The 23,019-nt window shown below is 39.0% G+C and overlaps 1 protein-coding gene across 4 annotated transcripts in view; it reads right to left on the reverse strand.

Moving 5' to 3' along the window:
• The window catches only part of stard13b (StAR related lipid transfer domain containing 13b), a 153,563-nt gene that overhangs the window by 21,093 nt on the left and 109,451 nt on the right, over nt 1–23,019 (reverse strand). For 3 of the 4 annotated variants that reach the window (XM_072691534.1, XM_072691536.1, XM_072691535.1), the window contains one exon: nt 1,514–1,585. In XM_072691534.1, the coding sequence (XP_072547635.1) occupies nt 1,514–1,585 (72 nt within the window). Of the gene's footprint in view, nt 1–1,513; nt 1,586–11,638; nt 11,757–23,019 lie in introns of those variants that run through there. The other variant, XM_072691537.1, reaches the window with a different exon arrangement.

The raw sequence follows: 23,019 nt of genomic DNA on the forward strand, positions 1-23,019 counted from the left end.
TTAATATCTTATAATCCAGTCTGACTCTCCTCCCTGACCAATCAGCTCCCAGCTCCTTTACAACACTGCAGTCTAATTTCTTCCCATGTGTGTTTATGTAATGGTACACACTCCAGACTGATATCTGTGGTTGTTGGTCTACTTGTGTGTAATAACTGGTTTATAGTGGGTGAATGTGCTGTGTGTGTGATTGGGGTTTCTATAGCGTGTGTGTGGGTGTTAGCATTAGCGCTTGCCTCGACTTGGTTTTGAATGGGTTCTACAGTGCTGGTTTATAAACAGAGAAAGGTGTGCGGTTCTCCCGCTGGTAAAACAGAACTTTTCAGTGAGAGTTTCATAAAATGTTATGGTGCCTTGAGGCCAACAGATGGAGCTCTGAACAGAAGGACCAAGAGTGCCGAATCATTCGTATAAGACAGTGTGTCGTTGCTGTCATTTCAAAATCCTAATTTTTGTCATTTTTGATGCTGCAACTATGATCCAAGGTTCGAAGCCCGGGTCATGCTGCTTGCCATCAGCAGCCGGAATCTAAGAGAGCACAGTCGGCTTTGCTTTCTCAGGGGTGGATTAATGGCAGTAGCTCCTCACATCACTCCTAGTGTGAGATTGGTCACAACAGGCCTCTGTTAGTTTTTGGTATGAGAGCTGGGGAGCTGCCCTTTTGTCCGAAAGCACTTGCTTCCTACATCAGTGGCAGTTGGACAAAACAGGCGATGGCTTGATTCACAGAGGATGTGTCAGAGGAGACGTGCTAGTCTTGTGCTAGTGATAGGGAGAGTTAACGTAAACAAGGATTGGGGTAATTGGCCTTCAAATTGGGTAGCTCTCCTTTACATTGTGTATACATTTCTATAAAGTACTAACCAACAGAAATTGAATTAAATGTAGATGCTTTGTCTCTTCCAGTTGTAAAGTTACAACTTCAGAAATATAGAGGTTCTGCTATGACAGCAGTCCTAACACTATAACCTTATGAAGAATTGGTGAAATTTTTGCATTTCCTGCTTAGAACTGTGCTAATGAACATAACATGAGGGTTTGAGTAGAAGGTCTGAGTGTGTTTTTGCAGCACTGATGAAACAAGATTGTTCCCATGACCTCTGGCTTTGAGCATGTTGTACTCTAGGATGTTTAGATTGTAACTTTAGACTGGAGTCGGTCACAGTGTGGCACAATCTATCCTCTTTATGTCAATCTCTTTTAGTTCCAGGAGCCAGCCAGCAGCTGTATAAATGAGGCTCTCTGTAACAGCATGAGTCACTAGTATCAAGCATCGAGAAACACTACGAGACATCAAAGTCTCCATTAAAACACCAAGTGTCTCCAACTACATCCGAAGCTAACCATGCTGGACTAAAATTACGCTGTGTGTGAGCTGCTGACGCCATACGGGTGTGTGAATGTGGTTGGTATATGAGGATGCTGTAAAATAACTGTATGTACGCTGCGGTTTAACTTTAGGGTGCGACAAGTGCTGAAGTCGGTAAGGTGCATTTAGACGGTGGGGCGTTACCTTCAAAAAGCTGTGCGTACTGGGGGAATCCTGCGGCCCGCAGCCAATCACACGCTTCCTTCGCCTCAATCTCTGCAACACAAAAAATATTTGTTTCTTTAAGACTTATGTTTTTCCACTGCATAAAATGAGGAACATTACACAGCAGTTTGTTCAAGGGTAAACTTCTGCTTCAGCTTCATGTTTCTTCAGCCTTAGCCACAATAATCTATTATATTGTATCATTAACTGGAGCGTTAAAGCTGTGGGGTCATTTGGGGATCATTTAGTCAATTGAATTTAATATGTACAGTAAAATCTGGCAAATGTATAACCTACCACCCCTTTTCATAGAGGCATTTACACAGCTCAGCCAGTAAAACCACTAAAACGAAGTGAAAACCATTGGCTATCTTCTTCTACAGTGGCATCTGTAAAGGGGTGGACATATTAGGCAGCAAGTGAACAGTCAGTTCTTGATGGTGATGTGCTACAACATCTCCAAAAGATCAGGCCGGTCTTATGGGGTGCTCCTGGTATGCAGTGGTCAGTACCTACCCAAAGTGCTCCAAGAAAGAACAACTGGCATCAGGGGCACCCAAATGCTCACTGATGCGATTCATGACAGCCCCAATTCACAGAAGACTTTACAGAAAGAATCTGGACAGGACACCTTCAGAGGTCTTATGGAGTCCATGCCATGTCTTCTTCTTCTAGTGCTTCTGAATTACAACACTTTGGATGTTTCTCTCCACTATGAACTGATCTTTAAAAATATTCTCAACCCTAAACCCTTCTAACCATTTCATGTTATAACAGTCTGGGATGTCTGATCTACTAGAGGCAGACAAAGGTCTGATTCCTATCACCACCACTAAGAACAGTTCTGAGCAAGTAGTGTCTCTAGAAACTCACCTCAAACCACTCTTAATGACTTTATTTACATCTTACCCATTTAATTATACTGAGGTGGAATTCTGTGGAATCCCCCTTCAAAGAATCTGTACCAGTTTTTCCTAGAACTGTATGTCTAGGCCTGTAGAAAGGAAGAGAACTACCCACTTCAAGGCCTTCTACGGCCCTCCACATTCACACTAATGCTCTGCAATGTCATTTCTTCCATAATATTTAATTATATCTAACATTATTATGGAAAATCTGACCCATAGCTTTTTTTAAATGGCCTTTTCACATTCTTTAAACAACACTGCTGATACGAGGGCAGTGTCTCTCCTTTAGGAGCTCTCTCCTTTTGTTCCACCAAGGACAATTTATCACAACTATTTTTAGATGTGCCTTTGCTCACATGAAGAGAGAGAAAAAGAGAGAAGAGACATTATATAACTTATAACCCGTTCTGGTCTGTTTTGTTCTTTTACTGCATCCGTTCTGCTGCTCTGGTCTAGCACTCTAGCATCTGGTCAGTACACAAAGCTCATATTACAGCCTGTAACATAACATAACCCTACATGACAGGGGAAATGAGGACAAACTAGGTTCTTCAGGGTTAGATCTGTTACATATTAGCTTAAAAACCTGCTTGGACACCTGCTCATTCATTAGTTCTACTGCAGTAAATGATATTAAAAGAGCTGATCCTGTCTCTACTGTCCAGGGAAGAAGGCTTCCAACTAGATTTTGGAGAAGCCTTGCTGTGAGGAATAAATTTTAGTTTTAGTAAGGTCAGGATGCTGGATGACCTCACCTCATCCCCATCTTCTCCCAAAAGCATTGGATGGAGCACAATCCATCATTCCAGAGAACACAGTTCTTCCACTGCTCCACCGCTCAATAATGCTGGGGGGCTTTATACCCCTCTAGTCCACGTCGGTGCAAGTAGGTTAATCTGCTCTAGAGTCCTATTCTATTGGCAGTACTATCTGTGTCTGCAATGGGTGAAACCGAACGCAGCCGAATGCATTCATTATAAAGGGTGTCCACAAACATTTGGACACATTCTGTAGCCATATGGTAGGTTGTATTGTGTGTCATCCCAATACACGTAGACCTGACGCAAAAAAAGCACAGTCACACCTGGAATGACCAGTAATGTTTGCACTGACCAGCCTAAACAATGAGTCCCTCTCACTGAACACCAGCAAGTGCAATGACTCAGATGTGGTGGGCCTCAACCTAAAACCAATACCAGTGACCTCAAAGACCACTGTCCGAGCCCACGGCCTTCGGGCGGCCACGATCAAACTAGCAAACAAACAGCATTTGACAGACGCAGAAAGCGCTGTTTAGTAAACGAGCCAGAAAAGCAGCCCGACAGTGATCAAATAGGAAAGCAGCAGATGTTTCTCTCTGGTTGTAAACTTCAGTCTGGATTGCGTTTTAGTCCGTTTACGAACGTATTTATAGCTCACAAAGCCTTCCAACTTGAGAATCCTGTATTTTCCTTGTGAAGATAAGCAGCAGAAAGGGAGAAACCACTGACTCATTACCAAACAGATGAATAAGAGGCTAAGAAAGGCACTGTAGCTGCTTTGAGATGTGATATTAGTGGCAAAAAAATATATATACAGTATTACACTCTCTAAAAGCATCCACAGTGAACAGACCAGTTTTAGTGTCAGATCTTTTTTTTTACCACTTTTACAGTATATTTATGTATATATCCTTCCACAATTGCCAATTTTCAATGATCACTTTTTGAATCTGACAGCTAGTATTATTTCTTTAACCAATTTCCTTCAAAATTTTAGATTTTTTAGCCAATAACCCACCCACTCGTTAGTTCTCTCTTCCTATCACACGCAATGCCACCAACACTGGGAGGGTGAGGACGAACACATGCCCAAACCGCCGTCAATGCAACGTCCCCTATCAACCAACACACTCTGAGGAAAGCGCCTGGCACCCTGCTCCGGTGCATCGGCTAGCAGATGCCCATGCGGACCAGCATCACACATCTACCCATGTGCAATTAAGAGTCATTTGCTGTAAATAATATTGTTATTTCTTTTTTTAATTCTTATTTATATTGTGTATATAGTGTAAATTATTTATCTACATTTTTGTAACTGAGTGTCTTGCTATTCCTTTCTGCTGTGACACTGAAAATTTCGCCACTGTGGGACTAATAAAGGATTATTTTATCTTATCTTATCTTACCCACCCGAAAAGAGAGCAAGGCCAACTGTGCTAGCTCAGGTTCTGAACCAATGATCCCCAGGTCAAAGCATCTTAGTCCTCCAAAGTGCCCAGAGCCCTGACAGCTATTGTTTTTATTTTTTATTTATTTATTTATTTTTTACATTTTTACAAATTTTACAAAATTTCAGATAAGATGTTTTCCTTCTCCTGTAAAGTTGCCATTTTGGAGCTGAACTACAGTAAATAAAGTAACACTGTGGAGTTTTTGACTGCTTCCAACACTACACAACACTACACTCTTAAAAAGAGAAGTGCTACAAATTAGGGATGCATCCTAATTTAATTAGTTGTTGTGAGACTGCACTAAATGTTTACATGTTTGCAATGTTTGATAACTGTTTGTATGTTTGGCCAAGTTACATATCTATTCTCAGGTTCAGCTACTGGATTTTATTTTGAATCACTGTTTACACTAAATAATTAAATAATAAGATTGATACTGTTTGGGTGTTTGACAAATAGAAGCTACGTATTTTCGTATTAATTTATATCTAAGTGTTAATTTGTTATATTTCATTTTACAAAGTTAGTAAAGTAATGTTGAAGTCAATCCAGATCCCCTAAGTCTCTCCCACATGGTGAGGTATACAGTTTAATAATTCAGCAATATTATAAGACTGGTATCGGGTATGGGCCGAAATGCAAAGTTTATGTGAAGGTTTGTTGAGTCTGTAAAGGGTCTCTTTTACAGAGATAGTTCTTTATGGAACCAAAAGCGGTTCTTCAATGGCTTCTATTCATAGCACCTTTGTTTTTAGACACCTTTAAATAAGGGCAGTATATTAAATATTTCTTATTATGAGATTAAACAAATATTTAAGAGTATTTAAGCTACCTGTAGATATAAGAACTTTGTTACATTGATTTATGAAGTGAAATACTAGCTGCTAAGTGAAAATAAGTGAACTCTATTCCTGCACTGTACACTTTGTTTATGTACATGATGCTGTCTACAACCCCAGACGGACTCCTGAACACCCTGTTTTACTCTTCATTTACAAACACAGCACAGGCATCCCTGCTCTACACATTTACTCTATATTACTGTTAGTATAGGAACTTAGTCTGGACCTTAATCACCCAGCCCTTATGCACATATTCACACACATACATGCACATATTTGTATATTTTTGTATTTACTGTATTTATAGTCTTTGTACTTATTGTCTATGCACCCTGTCTTGGGTTTTGTCTATAGACCCTACACTACTGATGCATGTCCTACCTATTTTGCACTGGAGACTTGTACTGTACAACCCTGTATTAGTAAAATGACAACAAAATGAACTGAATTGAACTAAATTAAATTGCAATTATATTATACTGGAGTGTTTTTCTGTATTATTATTATTTTATTTATTACCAATTTTAAAGATTTACCAGTACAGGTTAATCTCTACCAGCACAAGTTTTTCAATGTTATACTTATAGTAATATTCTTATACTACTCTTACAATTATAATACCCTTGCAGGACAACGATTAGATATACAGTTGTATGCAAATGCTGCTTAATTTAATGCACTGGGGTAAAAATATACCATGTACTATTATTAATATTAATTCAACAATCAATAGAAATAGCTCTACAATGACAGAAAAAGCCTGTGTATAAAATCAACAAAACATGAGCAGTTCCTGTCCACACTTTTCCATACAACAGTGTTACCCACATTTAAGCCCCCTCCACTGGTTATGTCCTGCAGTGGACCTGCTGTGTAATTCTCACCTGACCCAAAGCTAAACACGCGCTGTTCCAAGTCCTTTCGTTCTGGCCTTACTCTTCTTCCCGTCAAGTCAGACAGTGTATACCTCAGACCTAAGGAGTCTATCTCAGCAAGTCCACGCCATATCAAATGAAGCAGAAGCAGAGCAGGAGTTTAAAAATGAGGCCCAGACACAAAGAGGTCCACCCAGAGTCCCACGGCGGCACGCTTGACAATTCCACTGTGTCTCCCACGACTGGGACCGCCCTTCTCCGAAGCAGGGAGAGCGACGGCAATGTCCCAGAGATTTAATCACGTCACAGGTCCCATTCATCTCCCTTTCAGTGACACTGATAACCTCCATTAGAAATCCCATCCTGTCTCCACCCAGTTTTCCACACTATTCCATTTATGTCTCACATCGCCATCAAAGGAACAATTAAGCCTCAGAGGTTGCAGTTATTGTCAGAGATAACAAAAGCTGTGATTTCAGATTGATGACTTCTAACTTGGAGCTCACTGAAAGACGCAGAGGAATTCTGTCAGGAGGAGGGATTGAAAACTTTCCATCAATACTGCGTTTGTGTTTGCAGGTAGGAAGGTGGACGAGGAGATATCTGTGACTTGAATTTGAGGGTAAGTGTCGTTTTATAGCAGCAAAATGAATCATTTACGCTTTCAATTGTTTGACGATCAAACTGAAATTGAAAATAAGTCCAGAATTACAGGACTGAATTTAATTCGGACTAAAAATCAAAGTGAACGTCAATCAATTCGTAATGACCATGTAATCAACTAGGTAATTATATTAAGACTATAGTAAGCCTACAGTTAATCTAGAATTAGAGCTGGGCAATATGATGATATTTTATCGTATCATGATAAATTGTTGTTTTTTGTGATATAGTATATCAAGGATATTTTTGTGCTTAATAAACACTGATCAGCTTCTGGTTTCATTACAACCAGTGTAATTAGACTGGTTTAATTAGATGAAGTTTAGCAGATGTTTAGCACAAATCACTGTATTCAGTACGGTAGAGGATCTGAATAGTAGTTTATAAGAATTTGTCACTACTGATGTTTTTAGTCTGTGATTACATGTATTAATCAATAATAAATAATATATAATAATAATGACAAATGTATAAAAATGTAAAAAATGTATATCGCGAAAAATATCTTTAAATATCATGATATAGTATTTTTACCATATTGCCCAGCCCTACCTATAACAATATGTCTACACTCTAAGCATATATGACCCCATCCAGTTTTCCAATCCAAGCACTTTACCAATACCATCCAAACTCCAAGATCCAAACTTTGGGTTCCCAAAGTCAATACAGCTGCTCGATGCCTCTAATTTAGCCGTTCCTGAGAGCCAATCAGATCATATTATAGATATTCGCAAGAGATTACAGCAGCTCTGCGCAAGGCTTATCTGTCCCAGGACACTGCAGTCCCTTATTCAACTGCTAGATGGAATTACAGAGCTTGCACACAGCTGCAGGAACCCACTAACAGACCAGCGTTGAACTCTTCTCCGTGTGCTGGCTCTGCTCCATCAGTCTGGTGTTTTTACCGTATCTGACTCGAACTCAAATATTATCTTCTGAGAATGCTCCGAAGAGCCACTATGGCAGGCTGGGAATAATGCCCATTAATTGCGCCTACAGGACACCAGAGGGCGCTCTGCTTGAGCACTAAATCCAAAGGATCAGACCTGTATTGGGCCTGAAATAGCCGATTCAAGATCCTTTAAAATATGCCTGGATTGGCCCCAATTCTAAAGCACTGGGTTGCACTGGGACATCCCGACTTCTAAGAGTTAATAACCTAGGTGGACTCCATCAAATATAACAGGAATGACATGAACTCTTAACTTCCTTCCAAAAATACTAAGCTTCTCCAAACGCAGCTGTATAAAATATTACATCTGGGTTTGGAAAGGTTCTCACAGAGACCTGATGGCTCTTTCACACATGAAGAAATGTTTATTTGACCCGGCTCTGGAAGGTAGACTTTCTACTTGGCAAATATTGGCAGAGTGCACTGGACTGTAACCTACATTCAGCCTGACGCCTGCCAGCTTGATGGTCAATAACACCTCCCACGCCTGTAGGCTTCCAAGGTGAAAGGATGTATCAGGAATTGGGGCTCTTCCTATGCGAGTAGCCTCCAGGCTCGCTGCAGTGTTTTGTTGTTGCTGTGTACAGTGACTGCGACAGTGATGCCGGAGCTTGTCATTGTCCCAGAGCCAGAGGTACAGCACAGGGATGCTGAAATACGAGCTGGGAATTCCACTATGCACCTCATTCCGTAACACTATACCGGGATGCCGTGCATTCACACTACTCCTCTCATTGTTATTTCTCTGAAAAGACTGAGGATGCCTCCACTCAACACACGCTAACTCAGGGTTGTGCAATTTCAATGTGCTGTAATCAGGATTTTGCCCTCAGCATGTTGCATAACCCAAACAGTGGTGTGAACAGTCACTACACTGTCATTTACTGACAATGGGCCTTCATTCAGCAATACCTGATGTTCTTGAGAAAAGTCCTAACAGAATTATTTACAGCTCTGCTCTTATAATGATGGATCAAAATTAATCAAATCCCAAATAGGAAAACACTGGTGAATGTCAGAATTTTTAACAGAGCGACCAAGACAGATTAACCCACCGTCCACTCCTCCAGTAATCCATTCAGAGACTTTGTTCCCATCATTAAAATCAACTAATTACTAATAACTAATTGTTATGCTGCATGCCCATGCTGGCAGTAAAATGGATTAGCTTGTGGAACCGGAGCTTTCTGTGTGCTACCATGTTTTCTATCAATGCTGCCTTTATTGTTGGATGCACTGCAAATGTTTCTGACCAAGCGGTTAGAAGAACAGCATAGAAACGCCTACTACTGACTGTTTTAATCAAATTAACAACAAAAGCCCACTAAAGAATGAGGTAAATCTCTATTCCTGTATTTCCTTTTACACATGTCTGGCATTCCTAGCCTCTGAGACTGTATATTTTAAGTATTGAGACTATATAGTTAAGGATTAAAGAGGTTATGGATTTGTCTGTAAAGGATCTATCTTCTCTTCCTTGGAGGACAAACACAAAAATGACTTGATACGCCAACAGGACTACGAAAGATGCCGCACTGCTCATCAAGTGATGAAGTGGTTTGAGGAACGAGTAACAGCAACACAATCTAGGCCTCAATTAAGACCTTGTGGGCCTGTTTTGGGAAACATGCAGAAATGAAAAAGTCCAACCACTGTAGGTGAATAATGTTTAAGAATCCAGGTGACCAATGTGACATTAATATAATATTATGAAACTTTTGTGATAAAAATATGTCATAACATTGATTTTATGGACATCTGATAGGTTAGATGGACATAAAAGAACCAGAGGTGGCTAATTCTATCAAAACCGATGTACCAGTTTTCACACGCTGCACTGAAACCAATAAAGCAGGACTAACTTTGCTGTATCTGTAATGATGTATTTTTTATGAGGTAATCTAGAAGTACCAATCATAGCCAATAACAATGCATATCTTTATACTGACCAGCGTTATGTAAGAAGCAATTTTAATAAATGTAAGAAAATGTTCTACAAGTAGAGTGAGATGGTCATCAAGAACCAAGAAGCACCTCCAAAATACTGATACACTCTTTTTAAAATAAAGGTTCTGCAAAAGGTTCTTTAAGCAATACCATAGAAGAACCATTTTTGGTTCGATAATGAACCTTTACATAGAAAAAGAAGCTTTACCACCACTCTTTTAAACTTCTTTATAAACGTATTTATTTTTGTTTATTTATTTAATTTTAACAATAAATAAACAATAGAAGTATTAAATAATTCAATAAATACAATAAATAGTTTTTATTGGACTGCAACTCATCACAGTATACCTCTATCATGATAGTTTTAGGCAAGTTTGCTTTTTTTGTAACTACAAAACAGATTAAAGAACAAAACTAATACCTATTAACTGTTAATCCAGAATGTATAAGAAAACATTTAACGTTTGATTCTGAAATTTCTGAATTGACTAATTCATTTTAGTACTGTTGTAACTACAAAACAATCTGCATATTTCTAACAAATTATGATATTAAATATGAACTGTTCTTTAAAAAACTACAGATGACTTTAACATACTTCTTCATAATTTCTAAATAATTTCATTTTAGTCATTATATATTCCACTCCATTTTTAGTTCCATAATGAACCTTTACCACCACTCTTTTAAACCTCTTAATAATTGTTATTGCTCTTTAAATTTTTAATTCTTATTTATATTATGTATATAGTGTCAATTATTTATCCAAATTTTTGTAACTGAGTGTCTTGCTATCCCTTTCTGCTGTTACACTGGGAATTTACCCACTGCGGGACTAATAAAGGACTATCTATCTTATCTTATAAACGTATTAATAAAAATAGATTGCTTCTTTAAGGACGAAAAAGTGTCATGTTTCAAAGAATCCTTTGTAGAACCTCTCTTTTTCTGGTTCATTCATTTTTGCAGTGTGTATCAATAACCTCTTCTAAAAAAAACATCTGAGCAACTTTCTTAGACTGCAGTTTACTTAATGAATCACTATGTGGGTTCTAGATACTGAATGTCTAAGTCATAATGATATCATAGGTTTAAAAGTCAACGTCAACATGGTTCCTTCAGGTTCTTCTATCCCTAATCACAACAGCAGTCCAAGTCAAAGCCAGAAAGCCAAGACGACTGACAGGCTGTGGATTGCTGCTTAGCAAATGAAGCACACCGAGCTTGTAACACACCATGAACCTGAGGCAATATAGACGGGCAACAGGCGCAAATGCTGACTGTGATGTTCCTCAAGCCCCAGATGTGTGGCAGACTCCCTCAAAACGAGCCACACTTTTCTCTCCTTTTCCACATTATAGTGCTCAACACTATTAGGAACACATTCCATTATGTAATGTTGCAGAGAAGTCAGACGCTGCAAATAGCTGTTTGGCCTGAAGGGTAACCATGGCAGAACTGATACAAGTCCTGCCAGCAGCCTGATGGATTTAAAGACTTCATTCATATTGCTCACATTCTGCAAATGTGCAGGCTTGTGCCGGAGCCAACAGCCATACTTCACTTTTCACGTTCTTGGACGTGAGCGCAGACAGGCCTTATCTCAGACAGACACTTCAGTAACAATATTAATGAAGAATCAGATCAAACAACATCAGGAACCAACCAAACAAGATGTGATGAGCAAGTATGAACTTACGAGAGACTTTCATCATTGGTCCATTTCAACAAGCTTGGCCAGAGTCTGTAAACCAGTTCCAGTTCTCCTGAAGAACAAAGCTCTACTCAATAAAGAACGTAAAGGATTCCTCCTCCTCTTCTTCTTCTGGACTTTTCTTCTTCTCCTTATCTCTGATCCCCCCACTCTGATCCTCTCTCGCTTTCTCTCTCCCTCCCTTCTCCCTCCCCTGCTCCTCCCATTTCCCCCTGCAGTCATAAACGAACCCAGCCCCTCTTTCGCCAACCCCCACCCACTTAAAGCTTTCCATCTCTTTCCGAGCTCTCTCAGCACATTTTTGGCAATGCCCTGCTGGTTGCATGCCAAAGTTGCAGGATGCTCGCAACGTGGGACTTTCTCCTCTTTCCTGGCCTCAGACGCAATCAAACGTCATTCTCCTCTATCTGCTTTGACTCATGACCGGGTATCTCCCTGACATCTATGCTTCCTCTAGCTAAAGCAAAACTGGCAAAAATAAAGTTAACCCCTGAAACTATCGGCTTACTGCTGTTATTGATCTAAACACAGATCAGCCATTAACTTTTGTGAAATTTCTTTATTACGTTATACACAAATATCCACACAAATTCATTTTACTGTTTACTTCAACTTTTTGTTTGTTTATATAATTTTAACAGTGAAGACACTTTATCATTGGACTGCAAATTATCACAGTATACCTCACGATAGTTTTAGGCAAGTTTCATTTTTTTGTAACTACAAAACAGATTAAAGAACAAAACTAATACCTATTAACTGTTAATCCAGACATTTAGAAACTACATATTACTTTAGTTTAGTAAACTACTTATTTTTAGAACGGCAAAGGAAGTATAAGAAAACGTTTAACATTTGATTCTGAATTTCTGAATTTACTGATTCATTTTAGCACAACTTGTTTTTGTAACTACAAAACAATCTGCATATTTCTAACAAATTATGATATTAAATATGAACTGTTCTTTAAAAACTACATATGACTTTAACATACTTCTTCATCATTTCTAAATCATTTCATTTTAGTAGAACTTGTTTTTTGTAAATATAGCAAAAATGAACATTTCTAGCCCAAAAAATGAATAAATCACTTTAAATTCAGAAATTACATTTTATCTATTTCTATCTATCTATCTATCTATCTATCTATCTATCTATCTATCTATCTGTCAATCTGTCTATCTATCTATCTGTCTGTCTGTCTATCTGTCTGTCTGTCTGTCTATCTATCTATCTATCTATCTATCTATCTATCTATCTGTCTGTCTATCTGTCTGTCTTATCTGCCTGTTCTGTCTTATCTGCCTGCTCTGTCTAGTGATGACAGTGAGGAATGGGAAGTCTGGACCCACTGGACTTCTGAGAGATGGATGGGGGTTGTTTCATTAGGTGGGTGGGGGGCAGTTTGGGAAAGTCTGATGGAGCTCAGTTCCAGCAAGTCACCAGAAGGGTTGGAAAAACGTAGGCAGTTAAAAAAAAGAAAGAAAAGTGGAGGGGAAAACATGACATCACAGCCAAGCAACCACCAGCAGCAGTGAATCAGAGAGGGCTGTAGCTGCCAGCGCAGTGCGTTTATGCAGCCTGCCCACTGACCAGTACAATGTCAGACTGGCCAGCCTGTGGTTTGTTGTGGGTTGAGGCCTTTACAGTTCAACAATACATAATGCACAAAGGACAGTAGCCAACAAAATGCCACCAAAGATTCCACTGTCAGAAAGACGTCTTTGTTGCCTGGTACTACAATACACACATCTCATTCCACTTGTTGCACAACATAGTTTGATGTACAGTGCACACTCTAAGTCTGGGGACACATATTTCTGATTAATGACTGATATTCTGTAACTTTTCAACAATTTAATATGGAATATTTATTTACTAATATAACTCCACTGTATATACTATATACAGCTAATACAGCAAAACATCTAAAACAACATACTTTGCAATATTAATCTTCATGTATCGTGAATATGCTACATTTCTCTGAAAACTGATCAAGAAAACATGTTTTTATTAAAAAACTTTTGTAAGGCACAAATAAAGTTTTCAAAGCTTAAAACCATAATTTGTTCTTGGTAACATAATATATGAGAAAACACTGTTTATTAAAGGGTAATATACTATTTTTGTATGATTTTTTCATTAGTACATGGCCATTTTTACATGTCCATATTGATAAACAAGTTCTGACGTTCTTTTTTTCTCAACCCAACCACCCCGTCACAAAAAAAACAAATAGCTAAAAGTTTTTTTTTTATATTACCATTTTTACACTATTAATGCAAAGGAAATTATATTTTTATTTGATCGGCAGGTGTGTTAGCCCATGTATTAGACAACATGAAGAACTGTGGACATTTTCCGCTGAAATGTACCACCCCGTTACATATGTTTTATTGTGAATATGGCTTGTGTTTCTGAATAAAAAGAATAATATTAAAAGGATTTATACATGAGGTGGGAAAACATGTCTTTTCTGGAGGATTAACAAAATATATTAGATAGGATAGTTAGAAAATTGTTACATGGAAATGGCATCTGTTTCATAGAATGACAAATGTATTTTACCAGGAAACCTCTGCAATTACTCCAGTCTGAACTTCCCTTTAATTGAATTAGTTCAACTGTATGATGAACATCAAACTCCATAAACACAAGAGCCTTTTTATTATAAGACTCCCCTCACATCCTGAGCTCAAACAACACACAACGATCTCTGAGGGGCCTTGTTTAGGTATTGGCTTTCAAACTAAAGCTTAGTGACGCATCTATTCTTAATAAACCACTTCATGTAATGCGTCCTGAGTTTCTAAAACTGCACCATGATGAATAGGACAAACCACAGGAAACGCTCTCTACCGTCATTAGACATGTGTTCCTTTTTTTTCTAACCCCCTCTTTTAATTGAAACCGGACATGCGGGATGAATCAGCGGGACGATGCTGCTGGACGGCACTTAGAAAAAGTACTACAGTACTACAGTCTGTTACTGTAAGCTAAGATTGTGTCTCGACGGAAAACACCTGGACTGCACTCGCGGCATGAAAACAAAAGTTCCATTGGCTGTCTCACCACCCTGAGGTGAGTCTGCCTTGAGTGACAGCTCTCGGAATAGACATAGGTTGTTCGTCCTCTTTCTCTGTTAATGATCCCACTGAGTCAGAGCACACCGGCGTTTCTGTTCAAAGGAATTGTCTGCCTTCTCTTGGCTGGCTGTGAGTTGAGCATGTAAGACAAAGGATAAGATCTGAAGTCATTAAAAACAGACACCTGACTAAGTAATGTGTTGGCACACAGACTCTATACACAGTATGTGAACAGAAAATGTCAACAAATAAAAAGCAGAAAATCAAAAAAATAATATTTTTCTATTATTTTATATATTTTATAACATTTCTAATCTAATATAAAAAAAACTTTAATTTACAAGTTTAAGTTATGCAGATGACAATAAATACATGTAGTGTACAGCTTTATTAGGAAAAAAAATGGCTGATGCTCTTCCACTAAATTTATATTACACAAGTATGGGAATGTAGTGTTAGGGGTCTTACACTAGTGTAGAATGGTGGGCTTGCCTGGCCTAGGAATCGAACCATCTTCTGCCACAGGGAAGGCATGTTGTTGTCCACTCCACTACACCAATGCTACATTATCTGAAATATGTATCCTTATGCCCCTAGCCCACACTTCTTCACCATCATATCTACATTACTGTTATAATTAACATCAGTTTTATAGGCCCCAAAATAGAACCCTGAGGGACTCCAACACAGGTCTAAAGGTGGATAAAGGATAAAGGTGCTACAAAGGCTTTTTTGAGTGATGCCTAAGAAGAACCATTTTTGGTACCATTAATAAGAGATAAATAACCCTTTTGTGCAATGCTTTAAAGCTTTAAAAATCTGCAGTGAAGGTTAGTTTGTAATGTCCAATCCCATTTAAGAAGATCTGCTGCGAAAGTTTTTTAGGAGTCCATAACCCAATGGTTCAGAGCTGTTTTGGAGACACGAGGTGGCAGGGTATAGGGGGCAAAGGGACACAGAGCATATAATTGTTATGGCTGATTGGGGTGTACTGGGACAGGAGGCAGTCCCTAATTTGGGGGGATGTATCTGATTTAGGCTACATGTTAGACCATGTTCTTTATATATAAAAACAAAAGTGTTATTAAATCATGTTATTAAACTAGTGTGCAATAAAAAGGACGAAATCCAAAAGCTTTGGAGGTTAAAGTTTCACTTTTTATAACAATAAGAGTCCTACTTAAAACCGAAATTTTTTTTTTACGAATTTTTCACAAATATTCTGACATTCTGACAATGTCAATTTGTTTAGTCAAATGAGATTTGTTTAGTCTACAAGGACAATGGGATCCATCATTATAAGAGCAGAGCTGTGAGTAATCCTGCACTTTAAAAACATCATGAATCTGACGTAGACTTTTATCTTTGGACTTTAATGAAGAACAAATGTAAGAAAATTCTAAGTAAGATATTGCAGCACGAGGCCAATTGTTCTCTACAGTAGCTCATTAAAAAAGGTTAAGGTAGTGACCCCTCTCCAGGCACTAAACAGACGGTAGCGTGGTGTATCATACAAAAACAAAGACATGTATGTCCCATTCGGCGAGACACGAGTGTGGTATGTCAGACGTAACAGATGGCTACATGATGCATGGTGCAAAGGTCAGAAAATGCTGTCTAAACACGTCTGTGGTTTGGTTAACCGTGACTGGCGTTCCATATGGCGTCATGTGTTTAGGCAAAGTGGCCTATTGTTAGTTGTACTGCGTGTGTATAGGCCTGTATGTATATGCCCTACGTCGTCTTGACTTATGATCCAGTGAAGAAAATGTGTAATTTCCATCTATTCTTGGCCTCCTCATTTCTGCATTTCGGTGAGAACCTTTCCAAAGACCATTATGATGAATGACACCCCCTGGTGCGGAAGGGAGGACCACGGTTTAAATTGGACGGTTCTGTAGCCTACCGATCACAGCTCAGCTTGAGCCCTAAAGAGTGACGGACAGCACCTACAGCTAATGACGGTTCCTTCGGTGAAACGCTTAGAGTTAGACTGCTGGCCAAGCAGAACACAGCTTAATATTGAAGTGCCCTAGGTCATGGTGACAATGGCGTGAGAATGCCGCTCCATTATTTCTCAAAGCTGGGCTTTAATTAACCCAAGCACCAGTGCCTGTGAAACCCCTAGTGTGTCGCATCCTAAATACAAAGGTCTAAAAGGAGCTCCAGTCAGTAATCTGAAGAGATCACAAGTCCACAGTGGGCAGCATTTTTGGGCAGAGTGTCACACAGGCAGGCATCCAGCCAAGGGAAATTACACCCGCTGGAAAATACGCACAGAAAAAGCAGCTCCACAGATACTGGACAATATTCATCGGTTCCTGGCCAAACAGAAGCAGCCAGAGCATAATTTAATAGTGACTGCAGGAGGAAACGGCCCACTGGGATTTCACAGACAAAAAAGAAAAATGATGACACATTATAATTTCCTGCTCTTTTTTATAAAATTACGGTAAAATAACAGTGAAGAAAGGAATCTGAGCTAATAAAACAATGTGTGACGTGGGTTAGCAGTAAACGAGTGATTCAGCACTGTGTATTATACTGAAGGATACCTGCACCTACTAATATAACCTAGTCCACTGCTCACTGCCATGAACGCTCATTTCCATTCCCATCATTGCTGTTATCCCCTATTGCTTTCAATACAGTACTACAACCACAGTGCTGTCAGAGACCACCCTACATTCCTTTCAGTAAAATTAAGCCAACATTGCAACTCCATTCCAAACAAGTGTAGTAATGGAAATAACCAGGGATGCACCGATCCAGCTTTTTTAGTTCCGATATCGATACGATACATAAACTTTGCATATCGGTCGATACCCGATACCAGTTCAATACCATTGCTGAATTAATAAACCGTATACCTCACCTATGGGGGAGAGACTTAAGGCATCAGGATTGACTTAATCATTACTTTATATGATATAACAAATTAACACAGATATAAATGTACTAACTTGCCATTTTGGTTACATGGATCAGCCTAATTATCCGATACCCAATCAGGAATATCGGGGACCAATTCCCGACCCTAATATCGGATCGGTGCATCCCTAGAAGAAACATAGAATGAGTATTTACCCAGAAGCCTTATCAGCTAAATCTTATATCAGATGGTTCAGTGTTTAGTGAGTCCACCCTTGACCTTCCAAAGTTTGCATTCTTTTTATAACACTCGCTTCCAGTTAAGGAAATCTCACCCCAAACAAATTCACTGATGTTAAGTTCTGGACTCTGGAGTGGTCAGTCCTTTGTTCTGAGAACAGCAGCAGCTTCTTTAATTGGTCTTGCACAGATTTTCTTAGACCTCTACTTCTTCATGCAGCATAAAACAAAAACAGCACGGCCAGCTCAAGCTGCTCAAGCTGGTTAAGCCGGCTGACCAGCACAGAGTATGTTTTTGTTTAAGGGTTTAGCTGGTCTACAAGCATGATCAACCTGACAGAGGTGGACATCCTGTCCTGACAATGCTGTTCGACTAGCATGATCAAATGCTGGTTAAACAATTAGTTTACAAGCATAGGGGATGTTTTTGCCGGGATGACCAGCTTTTCAACCATCTTGCTCATGGTTGGTTGCTTTTGAGCTGGGTTTTCCAGCAGGGTAGTGGCCTGATGTTGACCAGAATTTTATTAAGTCAAAGTCAGAGTGAACTTTACTAGACTGTACTCTGCAGAAGTGCATAGCTAAACGAAATAGTGTTTCTCCAGGCTCCAATGTGCAAATATAACACAAAAGGTTACATTAGATGAATAGACATATATATATATATATATATATATATAAGAAATGTATTAAAATGTTTTGATCAACAGTCCTGAAGGTCATCATGCTGTGTGTTATGGGACAATTAAATGATGGGTGGTAATATATTAAAATGTACAGCTCCTTGAATGGGTGTAGGTTCCACATTTTCATATAACCACCAAAGAATGGCTACTAATCTCATGTAAAATATGCAAGGTCTATTTCAGCCAATAAAACCCTGCTGTAGGCATTTCTAAAAGTTTCTTTGGCTGAGTTTTGCATAAAAATAACACACACAGTCCCAGCGCACCTTCAAAAATACATGGCCAGCGCTTATTGATTCGAGAAGCAAAAATCAGTAGTTGACCGCTGATAAAGCACTCTGGGTCAGGAGTCCTTTAGTGTGTTTTTCTCCCAAAAGCCCTAAAATGAATGTAAACAAGGCTGGAGCAGCTGTGGCAACACTCTCACACACACACACACACACACACACACACACACACACACACACACACACACACACTCTCTGAAGGACGCCAACAAAGCTGCGGCTTTTATCTCTGTGGCAAACTCACCCCGTAACCTCTGTATGAGCCTGACCTATGCCAGCCCAGCTCACAGACACTTCTGGCCTTCTGGAGTGAAAGTTAGGCGAAAGATTGAACTTGACACAAATTACACCCCTTTATTATTATTATTATTATTATTATTGACTAAATTATTAATATTATTATTTATTAAACTATTCTATTGCTATTACTCCTAATTTAGCTATGGGATGTAGCTACTTTTATCCATTTTATACTATAACTACACGCCATAAGGTGTTAGAAGCCACATACACACGGCTATTGGCGATTACTTATTGATTTAGTGAGATTTGTAGCATGTTTGTAATGATTTGGCATGTAGGATGCACAATGCTAATTGGGTAGAAGCTTCCAATCCTTGGTGGCTATATTAGCATCCTTGCTCCAGTGCTAAAGCTATGTCAAAAGTAAAGAAAACCTCAGAAATAAAACATGTAGGGGGTGTAATCATTCACAAAATTCGAAATTTGTATTTTAATTTAATTTATTTTTGCACTAGCCATGAGCTAATGCTAATGAGCTAGGGTGCTTTTCTTCTTTGCTCTTGAACATGATACAAAGTTATGAAGGTTTGTCTTCATTGAGGCCTCAATTGTTAGATTCATACAAAATAATCTATATAAAAATAGAAATACTAAATTATTACACATTAACTTAAAATATACATACACACACACTCTCTCTCTCTATTTACAGTACTGCACTGGTTGAAAACAGTTTAAACATAAAGGTTTGATATAATCTAAATGTTTACATTATTTACAACAAAAAATAAACACTGGATGTGTGTGAATTCAGGTGTAGTGTAGGTGGCTGCTGGTGACTATGCATAGGGGTTCCAGTAGTAAGTGCAGGGTGCAGAGTGTGTGTGTATGGGGTGGAGGTATGGTGATACAGGTGAGATAGTTTGTGGACTGAGGACCCGGCCACTGCTCTATTGTTCGTTCAGCAGCCTAACTGCCGCTGGGCAGCTGTGAGAACAGGCAGAGGCTTGGGTGGGTGGAGTCCTGAATAATCCTATGGAATGTTGCATGGAATAATGTATGGAACGACGCAGCACAGTGTACTGCTCCACTAACAAATATATTAACCTCGGTTGACTGACGGTGTGTGGGGGGAAATGATTTCCGATACCAGATATCTAATATCTGCCGATACCGAGAACCCATACCGATACCAACTCTGACTTAAATACTGGATAGACGGCTATTAATCCTGATATTTACAGGGTTCCACTTTTTATAGGTTGTATTTTTTATCTTATCCCAACTAAGATATAATAAGCTTGAAAAAACAGCATTTACTGGTTGAGGAACTGCACATTTGAAAAGCTTCAGAGCTATGAAAAATAAAAATTGCCACAATTCAGAAACTCGTGCAACTAGGGAAGCATTATTCTGCCAAGCTCGACCAAACAGCTTTTTAATAAGTTTTATTTAATAAATAAAATCACATTTCAGAGCAATGAAACAAGTTTAAGACGGTTTAAAAATAAAAAGTGTTTATGCAGCAATTTTACGATCAGGTTCACGTCTCTGTGTAAAAAGCTACTAAACTTCAGCGTGTTTTCTTTAAACAAGCTGCTAAAACCACAAAAAAACATATGGAAAGAAAAAGGTCTAATGTAAAAGTTTCATTAAATGTCTGTTTTATGGTAATAATTATTTATGACTGTTTTTACTGGTTGTTTTAATGTTTGGTTTCATATTGTTTTAATATGCAAACAAAAATGTTCTATGTAAAAATGAAAACAAAAAGTAGGCTGTCAGTAAACTTCATGGTATCGGTTGCCATCCTTATTGCCAGTATTGGCGCCAATACCGATATGGTATCAGTATTGGTGCTTTTCTACTTGTACACCAATCCACTACTTGTTATTTAAAGGAGAAGGTCCACCAACAGGCTAACATGGTTAACATTTAACAAAGGCTAGTCATTTCCAATTAGTATATTGTCCCTTCCATTGCATTCCAGTTAAAGTAATGGGCAGCTCAAGCTCGGACGTCAGTGCACATCTGGCTGTTAACCTGATGAAAGCTCTAGCATCACAGTGGACGCTGTGGATAGTCCTAACGCGGCTTCAAAAACACTGCAGCCTGAATGGATCGTCCTGGAACGCTCCTCTGGAGGATTCTGCTCGCCACATGGTGAAGGAGTCTAGACCAGTAAATAATACCGGGGGCTTTTGATGCAGACGTGATTTGTGTAAAAAAATACACACGACAGGTCAGAGAGCGCATTCAAAAGACAGTTTCACCACCTGCCCAGCTGAAAATGCCTGCACATAAAAAGCCTTGACAAATTGACCCAAGACCCTTAAACTAATGCCGTTGATTTGTGTATTTTCTGGTTGCTGTAGAGCTAAAAGTCAAGGCTTTGCAGGCGAAATCACCTCCCCCTAGAGTTTATAAAAACCTTCACACTTAATCGACTTAGAAAAGCCTCTGTGAGCCCCGCTGCCACAACCTCCGGACCTCCAAATACCTCCAAATCTCCCCAGAGAGAGAACTGAATGAGGACTATGGGGTCCAACTAATAACGCTGGGGTCTCAGAAAGTTCTGTAAATGTTCAGAGCAGTGTTTGCAGAAGAATTTTGCACAAATACACTTCTATAATTCCTAATGTCTATACATGCATACTTGGTCTTGGGACAATAGCTGATATTATGGAATATTGCAGTAAATGTGACAATGTCATGCTAATTATGGACTTTTGGCCTTCTTTCACATCCCACTGCCATGGTGCTAGTAGTATGCAAGCATGTTCACTGAGAAGAATATGCAGACCATTATATAGCAGAAACTTACTACCAGTAATACAAACCATCACTAAACAATTTTACTAGTAAAAATTCTAATTTAAAGTATGCTATTAATGCAACTAGTCCTTTGTTATCATTGATTTACATGGAATATCTCTTATCTATATCTCCCTGTAATTACATTTTTGCTAGTAGAAATCCAATTGACAATATCCACAATTTTATTTTGAACTGTAATTCCAGATATTTACCCTGTAATGTCATCCCAAACATCTAAAAAACTGAATTCTGGACTTCAAACTAGAGACAATCCCGAATTACAGAAAATCCTGGGATTTATTAGATATTTTCATGGTAGCATTGCAGTGATTTTTAATGATTAATATAACGTTAAGTCTGTGATGATTTAGATATTCAGTTTTCATAAGGCTAATTAATGGAGTATCTGAATGAATTACAGCATTTACATGATCCAACACATACTGTGTAGTAAATATAATTATAATAGCAATATTAATTTCGCAATTTGGAGAAATAATCATAATGTGCGTCCCTGCTCGTTAGCTACGTATACTATTAGCCTATCAACGTCACTGGAAAAACTATAGAAGCAAACTCTGGACACCAAAAAAGCCTCGGCTGATGAACTCCATTGGGGGTGTACGGGAAATTTTGTAAATCTGACTCTTCACGGAACGATTCCTTTAAGTAGGTGCGATTCCTGCTGCCACATCTTGAGTAATGTGTTATACCAAGTAAAGCAGTCCCACAGCCAGGCCCAGGGGACCAGAAAACACCTCAAAACCACAAAAATACACCACCCAGGGCCTCCCAACAGGGCCCAAAAATCGATCAGAGAAACTTCTTAGCGAACACATCTCACAGTCCCTCTCTGCACACGAGCTAAGCACTTCCAGATGCTGGCCCACAGCCACTTTCCCACACATGCTGAAGTGTTTTGACAGCCATTTCATAGGTTCCACCGAAGGCTGCTCACACTTCAAGAACTTCAAGCTGGATTTGAGAGATATCCCTCCATAGCTCATCAAAGCTTGTCACTTGTTAGCTCAGTTGTGAGTTCTGTCCCCAAATCCTCAACGACACGCAGCAGAATTTGTTCAGAGAATCCCATTGGGCCTCTTGGAAAGTAATGGTGAAGATGTCAGATTGGA

This window comes from Salminus brasiliensis, chromosome 11 (genome assembly GCF_030463535.1).
Source record: "Salminus brasiliensis chromosome 11, fSalBra1.hap2, whole genome shotgun sequence".
Classification (NCBI taxonomy): domain Eukaryota; kingdom Metazoa; phylum Chordata; class Actinopteri; order Characiformes; family Bryconidae; genus Salminus; species Salminus brasiliensis.